At 44.8% G+C, this 10755-nt stretch overlaps 1 protein-coding gene across 6 annotated transcripts in view; it reads right to left on the reverse strand.

Moving 5' to 3' along the window:
- The window catches only part of iqgap3 (IQ motif containing GTPase activating protein 3), a 31575-nt gene extending 21394 nt beyond the window's left edge, over positions 1 to 10181 (reverse strand). For 2 of the 6 annotated variants that reach the window (XM_061794748.1, XM_061794745.1), the window contains exons 1-8: positions 9988 to 10181; positions 9110 to 9197; positions 8416 to 8572; positions 6865 to 6942; positions 2018 to 2094; positions 1698 to 1765; positions 1443 to 1556; positions 660 to 838 (exon numbers count right to left, since the gene is read on the reverse strand). In XM_061794748.1, the coding sequence (XP_061650732.1) occupies positions 660 to 838; positions 1443 to 1556; positions 1698 to 1765; positions 2018 to 2094; positions 6865 to 6942; positions 8416 to 8572; positions 9110 to 9197; positions 9988 to 10024 (798 nt within the window). In that variant the 5' untranslated portion in view covers positions 10025 to 10181. Of the gene's footprint in view, positions 1 to 659; positions 839 to 1442; positions 1557 to 1697; positions 1766 to 2017; positions 2095 to 2189; positions 2354 to 6860; positions 6943 to 8415; positions 8684 to 9109; positions 9198 to 9987 lie in introns of those variants that run through there. The other 4 variants (XM_061794744.1, XM_061794743.1, XM_061794747.1 and 1 more) reach the window with 3 other exon arrangements.
- Positions 10182 to 10755: the final 574 nt, after the last annotated feature.

The raw sequence follows: 10755 nt of genomic DNA on the forward strand, positions 1-10755 counted from the left end.
TCAAATCTCCTGTTGGTGATGACTGTTCTCTGTTTGAGTAATATCACTTCATCAAGCCTTTTCGAACATTTCAGACTACAAAATAGCACAAAACTACGTATGATTATTGCTGATATCGGACCGGACAGGTATCGGCCAAAATTCAAGGCCGCAATAACGGTATCAGATCAGAATTGAAAAAGTTGGATCGGGATATCCCTATTGAAAGTCAAGACTATTTGCAATTTTGGAACAGATTTTTGCAGGAAAACATGAAGTAGACACACTTGATTTGCTTTCGTGGGCCAAATAAGATGATGTGGCGGGCCGGCTCCGGTGCCGTGAGTTTGAGACCTGTGCGGCAAACGATTAATCCATTCACAAAACAGTTGTCGATTCATTTGTTTATCGATTAGCTGTCGATCAATTGTCGCAACTGTACCTCAAACACAAACGCTCCCCCCCCCCCCTCAAATGCTAGAAAGCCTTAAATCACATTTTCAGCTCCATTCAGGACTCCTACAATTAGCTGATAAACACGGACCGGTTGGCCGTCTTGCTGTAGAACCTGTCAACGGTCTATGAGGGAAGCGGGTATCGAATCGGGAACCCCACGACCTCACGGGTCCGTCCGCTGCCTTGAGCGTTTCCGCTAGGTGGCGCTCCGGAGCCGCACTCACCCGGCTGGCCGCCTGCCGCGCTTTCCTTCGTTTGGCACGAAGCAGCGTCTCCTGGTAGACGCTCGTCAGTGCCTCCTGCAGGTCGGCGAGCTGAGCGTTGGGGTTCCTGAGCGCCTCCGCCGTCGCCCCGACGTCACGTTTGTCAACAGCCTCGTTGATGGCGATCACCGCCACGTGCGCTGAAGGCGGACGAGAGAAAATGTTTGACAAATAGAGTACAGCAGTGATTTTGAATTGGTGGGGCGGGACCCAAAAGTGGATCGCGCACCCATTTTGGGTGGGTTGCAGACAGCTAGAAAATGTATTAGGTCTATTCCTATTCTGATATTTTGATATATATGATAGCAAGCAATTTGCCTTTGGCGGTACAGCAAACCCATTTGAAAAAGCATTTCAAAATATAATATACTGTACATGTGTTGTCAAAGGCTCTTTTTAAGCAAAAAAAATAATAATCCTTGATCACGAAAATGCTGGTCCCAGGGTGACAACAGTCGAGAACCACTGCAGGAGAGGGATTTTGTACGTAGCGGACTTAAGATAGTTCCTCAAAATGTCCACTAAAAATCGCTTTGTAGCGAATGATTCATTCCCAACTCCCTAACCACTATATAGGGTTTTTTATGTAGTGGACTTTATAGTTCCATTATAAACCAATTTTAATGGAAAAAGTAGTTTTGTAACACTACTCACTATATAGTGGCTCGGGTGTGATTTCACACGCACGCAGCAGACATTTTGACAAATTCGATAAGATGCGGTCGTGTTTACATGTTGTCATACCCGCGGCCTCGTCCACCGACATCTCATTGGACAGAATTCCTCCAATTTTGTGGAAGGCGGGAAGCTGGAGGCCATATTTGTCCAACTCCAGCCTCATGTTGTTGATTTCGTCCTCTGAACACGCAAGCAGAGCAACATTAATATCAACATGCATCCGCTGGATCAAACATGATCGACTTCTGCCATCACTATCAATATGATCAATAAAGGAGAGAGGCGGCGCTTGAAGCTCAGCCAATAAGGATCTGTGCTTACCTGTAAACTTGACCTTCCCACAAAGGTCAGTGATCTGTGGAGCCAGGCCAAGTCTGAACAGGTACAAGCTACATAAAAACCACACACACGCACCAACACAGAGGGGAAGGCTTTCAGTTAAGTTTATTTGCCATGTTCATATCAAAATTACAATGAATGAAATAAAATATGCTGTGCCCTGGCACTCTCTCAACACCAATGTCGACAGCTGACTAGTACTGCGAAATAAAACACAGCAGCAAAAAGAACATAGAAGCATTAACGCAGGGCACCCCCTGTTTGCGACCCCCGCATTAACTCATAAGACAGACAGACGTCACCTCAGTGCATGTAGGCAGTAAACAGCTCTGGGCATGTTCTTCTTGTCATAAATGTCTGTGGTTTCTGGATGGAAGATCTGAAGGAACAAGAGCAGCAATAAAAAAGCAAGAAAAGAATCAAAACAAAAAAAGAAGGAGGTGTGGTCACGTTGGTCTACGACGAACGCCCCACCTCGCAGCTCACAGCGAAACGGCTGCCGTGGCCTTCAAGTACATCCAGTCGTGAAAACGCGGTGCCCAGTATCATTTTGAAACCGTCGAAACATTTGCCACGGCGGTCACGGCGCAGACGGAAACCTCGTCAGACGCAGAAAAGCGAGTTGCACGCAACTGAACCTGTTGGTACGCAATCGTGATCAGAATCAGAATCATCTTTATTTGTTATATGTTACAAGACACAAGGAATTTGTCTCCAGTAGTTGGAGCCACTATACTATGAAAACAAACTATACTATGACAAAATATACATTTAGGACATGAACAAAAAAAAAAACAATTTTCAAAAACGACTGTAGAGAGTCATTGAGCAATGAAAGTGTACCACTACTGCTGTGATGCAGATGTAATGGAAATTGTGCAAATGATGCAGAGTCCTCAAACACACAAGCGGGCAGTAGTAATTATCGGCCGATATTTAGCATTTTATGCTGATCGGCTTTAATGTAATAATTCGCCGATCCGATCGATCCGCAAAAGACATTTACGCCGCATTGCCATCGTGCGCGGTATATTTGAATCAAAAAGCTAGTTTCTTTTTAGCCTTGTCGCGCGTCTTTTGACGTAGTATTGGAAATATCTGACGGACAATAAAGTTCCAAAAAAGTCGGCGGTGTGGAACAGACAACATGCCATGCCGGGCAGGATCAGACTACAAGACAAATTTGCTCTATGTCAGACTACTGCAATAAAATATTGTATTCCGATACCACCGCATCCCGTTTTTTACGATCATTGGGCTTTATCTTGTCAACTCAAATGCCACCGGATACACTGGTTACCGTGGCGACAACAAGAGTGGATCGCGCCGCCTGTATTAGAAGGACAAAATAGGGAATTTTTCTCCGGTAGTCGGAGCCGCTCGAGTACGACAAAAGACAGTCAAGTGACAGAGGACACTTTGGAGACAGAAAGAAAAAAAAACAGTCACTGAGCAATAAAGGGTTGCTAGGGTCAGGCTTCAATCTCACGGCACACCAACAAACAAAAATGTCACAAAAAGCGGATACATTCATGACTGTATGTACTTCCTGCCATCTAATAGAAGACCATTAATCATTTGTTCTGTCTGTCACGATGCCTCACTGGCATACATAGATGAACAAAGGTACATTACTCATTGTAAATATATTTGTTTGAGCAATTAAGTACACAAGTATATACAGTAAGTGAACAGGTCATTTAAATAGAGAAATCCCTCCATCTTGTGATCGGTTATCGTTTTTTTTCAACTCGCTGATCGGCCCCAAAAATCCTGATCGTGTAAAGCCGAGTAGTAATCAACTCCAGTATGCAAACAGTGCAGCGTGCGAAGAATGTAGTTGTGACCCAACAGAGACGTGCAAAATGCAGCATGTTGCGATGAAGTTGTAAGTCGGCTGTTTAAGACGTTAACGGCAATGGCCGGGCGCATTGAGGTGCAGCCGTTCGTGGAGAAAGAGAAGAGCAGCGGAGAGAGGACACATCCTTGGTGGGCCCTGGTGCTGGTGGTGCGTGTGGATGAGGTGGTCATCAAACTGCAGCGGTCCCTGTGACGCTCTTCACGTGGCCGAGCATGAGGCATTTAAAGGACTTCATGACCACAGATGTCAGGGCGACAGGTGTGTTGTCATTCAGTCCGGAAACAGCAGGTGTCTTGGGGACTGGGACGATGGTGGAGCGTTCGTTTCCAAAGATCTATCGAAGATCTGTGTGAAAACCCGCAGGAGGGGGACACACTGACCAGGCCTGCCGCTTTGTTGATCTTTTGTTGTTTGAAGAACCGTTTCACGTCCTCTCCGTGAATGGTCAATGCAGAAGGGGGATTCAGACACGTTATGGTGATCGGTGGTGGGGAAGTGTCCTTTTGAAATCTGCAGTAGAAGGTATTCAAGTCATCAGCCAATTCTTTACCGTTCTGCGCTTGGGGGGGGGGTGACCGCTTGTCGTTGGTTCATGATTGTAATCCTCGCCAAACTGACGCAGAGTCGTTAGTGGCAAACCTGTTTTCCATCTTTTCTGCATAATTTCTCTTGGCAATGTTGATTTCTCGCCCGACTGTACAGGGATCTGTCTCCACTCCGTTAGGTGTCCTTTTTAGCCTGTGAAGTTGGCAAAGTTTGCCAGTGAACCACGGTTTGTTGTTATTGAACATGCAAAATGTCTTGGTTAGCATACACACACGTCTTTACAGGAACTGATATAGGATGTGACACTGTCCGTATTTTCATTCAGGCTGCCAGTTGAAGTTTCAAAGACACTCCAATCAGTTCCGTCTTTGATCCACTTTAATCACACATTTAAGTCTGCTCCCTTGTGTTGGAATTAAGTGAATTCAACAGTGAGCAGAATAGCCCAAAGCTGCACAGGGACCAGCACGGTAAGAGTAGTTGCGCGTGGTACAGCAGTGGTCTTGAATGTTGTTTTCCCTGGCGGGACAGTCAATGTGCTGCTTGCACATGAAGTTGGGAAGTTGTCCATCCATCCGTTTTCATTACCGCTTCTCCTCACTAGGGTCGCGGGCTGCTGGAGCCTATCCCAGCTATCATCGGGCGAGAGGCGGGGTACACCCTGAACCGGTCGCCAGCCGGTCGCAGGGCACACAGAAACAAACCACCGCTCCCACTCGCATTCACACCTACGGGCAATTTAGAGTCTTCAATCAACCTACCACGCATGTTTTCTGGATGTGGGAGGAAACCGGAGTGCCCGGAGAAAACCCACCCAGGCACGGAGAGAACATCCAAACTCCACACAGGCGGGGCCGGGAGTCGAACCCCCGTCCCCGTAACTGTGAGGCAGATGTGTAACCAGTCGTGCCGTTGGGATGCTGTGTTAAACATAAATAAAAACAGAATACAATGATTTGCAAATCATGTTCAACCTATGTTTCATTGAATACACTACAAAGACAAGATATTTCATGTTCAAACTGATCAACTTGATTGTTTTGAGCAAATAATCATGAACTTAGAATTTGATGGCTGCAACACGTTCCCAAAAAGCTGGGACAGGTGGGTGGCAAAAAAGAGTGATAAAGTTGAGGAATGCTCATCAAACACCTGTTTGGAACATCCCACAGGTGAACAGGCTAATGGGGAGCAGGTGGGTGCCGTGATTGGGGAGAAAAGGAGCTTCCCTGAATTGCTCAGTCGTTCCCAAGCAAAGATGGGGCGAGGTTCACCTCTTTGTGAACAAGTGCGGGAGAAAATAGTCCAACAGTTTAAGGACAAAGTTCCTCAACGTGCAATTGCAAAGAATTTAGGGATTTCATCATCTACGGTCCATAACCGACATCAATGGGAAAAGGATATCACCACATGGGCTCAGGAACACTTCAGAAAACCAATGTCAGTAAATACAGTTCGGCGCTACATCCGTAACTGCAACTTCAAACTCGACTATGCAAAGCAAAAGCCATTTAGCAACAACACCCAGAAACGACGCCGGCTTCTCTGGGCCCGAGCTCGTCTAAGATGGACCGACGCAAAGTGGAAAAGTGTTCTGTGGTCCGACGAGTCCACATTTCAAATTGTTTTTGGAAATTTTGGACGTCGTGTCCTCCGGGCCAAAGAGGAAAAGAACCATGCGGACTGTTATGGACGCAAAGTTCAAAAGCCAGCATCTGTGATGATATGGGGCTGTGTTAGTGCCAATGGCATGGGTAACTTACAGAACTGTGAAGGCACCATTAATGCTGAAAGGTACATCCAGGTTTTGGAGAAACATATGCTGCCATCCAAGCAACGTCTTTTTCATGGACCCACCTGCTTATTTCAGCAAGACAATGCCAAGCCACATTCTGCACGTGTTTGGGGGGCACCAGCGAGTATAAATGAAAGAAACCTACGTGGTGAATAGAATGACTAACACTTCCAAAAGAGCGACCAAGTCCGGGCCGCAGTGTGTGCTGAGCTCCGTGACATCAGTACACCATTTTCCGTTGCTATAGAAGCATATCCCGCCACCTTTTGTTTTCCCCGATAGCTCCGTGTCGCGGTCCACTCGGTGAAGTTGGAAGCCAGGCAGCAGTACGGCGCCGTCGGGAACGCGTTCACAAACCCAAGTCTCCGTGAAGCAGAGGGCAGCCGAACGTGTAAAGTCTTTACTGTTCTTCGTGAGGAGATGAAGCTTGTCCATTTTGTCTGGTAGAGAGCGTACATTTGCGAGATGAATCGCCGGAAGCGCCGTTGGAAATCCTCTCTGTCGAAGCTTAACTTGGACCCCGGCACGCTTCCCTTTGTGGCGCCGTCTTTGCCTCTTCCATGCGCCATAGAGTGCAGCCGCTCCACTGATGAGTAACTCTGAGAAAAAAACTTTGTGGATTTGTGAAAGTTTGGAGTCGACTCCCTAATGTTGAAAGAGCGTGTTACACAGGGGTCCGCCCGTGTAGGCGCCATCTCGGTTCTCACGGCAGTCTGTGGCGAGAAGGAAATGTCGTACCTGCCATCTTACACACATCACTGCGCCTGCAACGCCTCTAAAGCTAAGCGGTGGGCACCGGGCAGTATGCGCCCACCGACGCCGACGCCGACTGAACCGGGCCAAGCCGGCTGCCGTGGCCGTTGGGACCATCTCATAAACGGAGCCTTAGCAGTTGCTCGCTCGCTCGCTATGTGCTGCTGTGGTCATTTTAACAGTTGCTTACTCACTGGTGGCAGTCCAAGCGCCATCAGCGCATCCCTCCAGTGGTTGATGTTGTCCGTGTGACGAAATTCCACACCCACGGCCTGAAAGCGCAATATTATTGATCAATAAGCAACATTAGTAACGAGCTACATGAAGTAATTTTGGGGGGTTAAATTGTACTTGTCAGGGTCGTTTTAATGCAACATACTTTTTTACTTTAACTTGAGTATTTTTGTTAAGAAGGTAGGGACGTCCCGATCCGATCACGTGATATTCAATTGCTCGAGATCCGTATGATCCATTTTCTAACATTTTAAAGATTACTACGTGATAAAATAATCTAAAGGTACAATGATCTGGCCAACTGGAACAGTAACAGGTTAGTTTTAGTACCGGCAGAGCCACTCAAAGAGACGCACGTAGTGTGGGTGTCACGCAATCACGCGCGCACGCACGCACACACACACACACAGACAGACTTCCCTCTGCAACATAACACGTTGTCTTTGTCACCAAAACCGTTTTGAATGAAGAAAGATCCTTTCACAGCCGTTAATACGATCATGTGATGTTACGTTCTGCTCAAACGGCACGCCGAAAGATACTTGCAAATAAGTCTGGGAAGCCGCCTCGCTCAACTCTCTGGTCAAAGAGCGACAGACAGGTGAGCAATTATGAGCAATTATTCAAACAACTTTAACTTACAATCGAAGTTTAACAAGTGTGAAGGATTTTGTGACAAGCAAGCTTGTTGCATTTAAAGAGGCCATAAATCAAGAGTGTTGTTTGCAGATTAGCGGATTCACACATGTGCTGTCACCACCATTCCTAATCCATAAGATTAAGAGTGGACTCTCACTTCAGTTCCCAGAATAAGAAATGTGATAGGGACATCGTTAAGGAAAGGTACTTTTACTCGGTGACAATGAGCTACTTTCATTTTCATTCATCTCATATTACTTGTGCAATCTATTTTGGTTTGTCTGAGTAACGTCTGACTTGCGTGTGTGTTTCACCAATCCAACGACATGTAACTGCATTAGACCAATCAAACAGAGACTGCCAGTCACATGGCTGCACAAAAAAGTCTCTGCGGCCTCATTCAGAAGACAAATCTTTTCAATGGGACTCATTCTCATGAAAGCTGTAAAAACAGGAAAGTATCTGTGTTTGCTGAGCCTCATTAGTGGAAACAAAAAGTTCATTTCAAAAAAATTCCAGTGGCGGAATTCTCCCTATTTTATATGATTTTATAAAGATTCAAGTTATTGTTTCAGTTAAAGTGATAATGCTGGACAATATCTGTATTTGCAGATTCCCATTGGAGATTTGTTTCCAGTTGATCTCATGCTTTGATTTAAAAAAAGAAGTTACTCACCAGTTCGTATTTGTGTTCTTTTTTCAGGGTTAGGAATACTTGAACTCAAGTCATTATTTGGAGGGCTACTTTTGACTTGGCCTTGAGTCATATTATTCTAAAGTAACGCTCCTGTAACTTGAGTACAATTTGGGTCTACTGACAATTATGGATGAATACGGTAGACGGACGTGATTGACAGGAAGGAAATGCCGACCTGGTAGCGCAGCTGCTCCAAGTCGTAAATCTTCTTGCGAGGAACGACGGCGGGTGAGAAGCGATGGGCCAGTTTGGCGAGAAGGACGCCGTTCCGCAAGGCTTCCTCGAGCTCCGTGGGAGCGGGAAGCTCCTCCCCCAGACAGGCCTCCATCCACCTGTGGGGATGGCCGCCATTGACCCGGTGTGAGCTCGTGATCCGAGCAATCAAAGTCTCATTGGACGCGGTCATCTTGTTACATCTTGTCATCACGTTACAATATGCCTGTCTGTGAGTGTGTTTATATACAACATGTTACAATATGCATGCATGCGTGTGTGTGTTGTCCATGCAGGGCTCACCAGTGATGGGACATTGTGATTTCCTAGGAATATTGTACAAGTGATCCTTTAAAAATGTGAGCACTTGCAAATTGATATTTATTCATGTTTCCTACCTTATAAAGTCATTGTTGATAATTGAGGAGTAATTAAAAAGATCAGTGTCTTCGCATAGCTGAATACCATCATTAAAAATAACATAACCATCTTTGTTTACATGTCATTTTCAATAAATAATGCCATTAGATCATTCAAATTTGGTTAAGGCCATTTGAGCAAATGTGTTATTTCATCAGTGTGTAGCAAACTGGTAACCCTTCACATTAATACCCAAGTAGGGCAGCGCGAAAATGAATAATACGTAAATAAGCCACCTTTTTGCCTCCTCCAGTCGACACAAATAGTGATAGGCGACATTTTGGTGCCTCTGCTCGTCCATCTGCTCGGCGGTCAGACGGCCATCTGCTCACAGGACACAACAAGCATACAAACTTTTATTCATGCGGCAAACACACTTCACAAATCAACAAGCACTCACACGTCCTTCTTCATCTCGCACAAAAAAAACACAACTGACCGACACAGTTCTGATAATATGGTATCACGGGATAGACAAAGTAAAGTACAAATCGTTAACATAATAGCATAATTACCTTAAGTCATTTTGAACTTACTGTCACAATGTCAATAAAAAATACAAGCGTGCTTGCTAAAAATTATTTTTTTCCCTTTCTTGTTTGTTGAATTTTTTTATTCTTGTTCCCAAAATGTTTTTTTTTTTTTTTTTTTTTAACTCAAGTTTATTGCACATATACAGAAAACAAAACAATCAACACAAGATAAACTTGTGACAAATGGAAAAAAACAGCAAAATAAAAAACAAGGAAATAATAAAAGGAATGCATAAGGTATATGCTTAAAAGGAGTAGGAGGAAGTAAACAACTTATCAGGTCCTACTCCTAATTCTCCGAACATACCTGACTAGTATAATAGTAATGATTTAGGAAGCTGCTTGTATATATTAAAATAATCTTAAACAAGCCGGTCCAAGTAAAGTAGTAATGACATGACAGAATATATTGCATATGATTAGTTTAGTACTCCAAGTGTCACAAAATATAAATACATATACAGCTCAAAAATGATCTAGGCAATTCTGCTATCAGGCTAACGATATAGTATAATAATAAATTATACACTTAGAAATGATAACGTAGTTTACTGTATGTGATGAAGACCTCGGTAACTCACAGTGACTCTGAGCGGTGGACTCCGCCATGTTTGACATCTTCACTCCTCCACACGCGGAATAAAGTCAAACTTTTATTTCCCACAAGCGGAATAAAGTGAATGGTTAAAATAAATCGATATGGAGCGAGCGCGACGAACAGACCGACAACGAGCAACTGAAAGCCAACTGCTCAAGTCGCCCACTTCCGGTTGAGGTTTGAAAGCTCGCGCCTCTCTCTGATTGGTCGAGATATAAGAAGCACCTCCTATTGGCTGGCCGCACCGCGTTGCACTGTGGGACATTGCTAACTTGCCGGCCGCCCCATAGAGCTATAAATCCACAGGCCGACGTGACGACAAAGGCAATGCAGTTACATTGAAAATAAGTCATAACTTGCTCATTTCTCAACCGATTTTCACGAGGTTTATTCTCTGGCAACGTCAAAGCATGTGCTATAAATACAAAACATTTGAAAATAAAGCAAAAATAATTTTACCTGTGAAAAGTCATTCCCAGTTCCCTTGTGATTGTACAGCGTTGTGTACAACCATATGCAGCACAATGTGCCGGCATCCTTGTTATTTTGGCTTTCTTGCAAGCCACACGAGGTGCATCTCATTTTTATATTTGGAACTTCCTAGGTCCGAGCTCCTTCAACCAGAAATTCCATCCAGGAGCTAGGATATTGACAGAGGAGCAATGCAGTAGGAAGTAGGAATGCTTGGGAGAAATAAAACAATCGTTCCTCGATGGCGTTATTTCATGGAGACGTCTACTAAAGATGAGGT

Source organism: Phyllopteryx taeniolatus, chromosome 13, assembly GCF_024500385.1.
Source record: "Phyllopteryx taeniolatus isolate TA_2022b chromosome 13, UOR_Ptae_1.2, whole genome shotgun sequence".
NCBI lineage: Eukaryota > Metazoa > Chordata > Actinopteri > Syngnathiformes > Syngnathidae > Phyllopteryx > Phyllopteryx taeniolatus.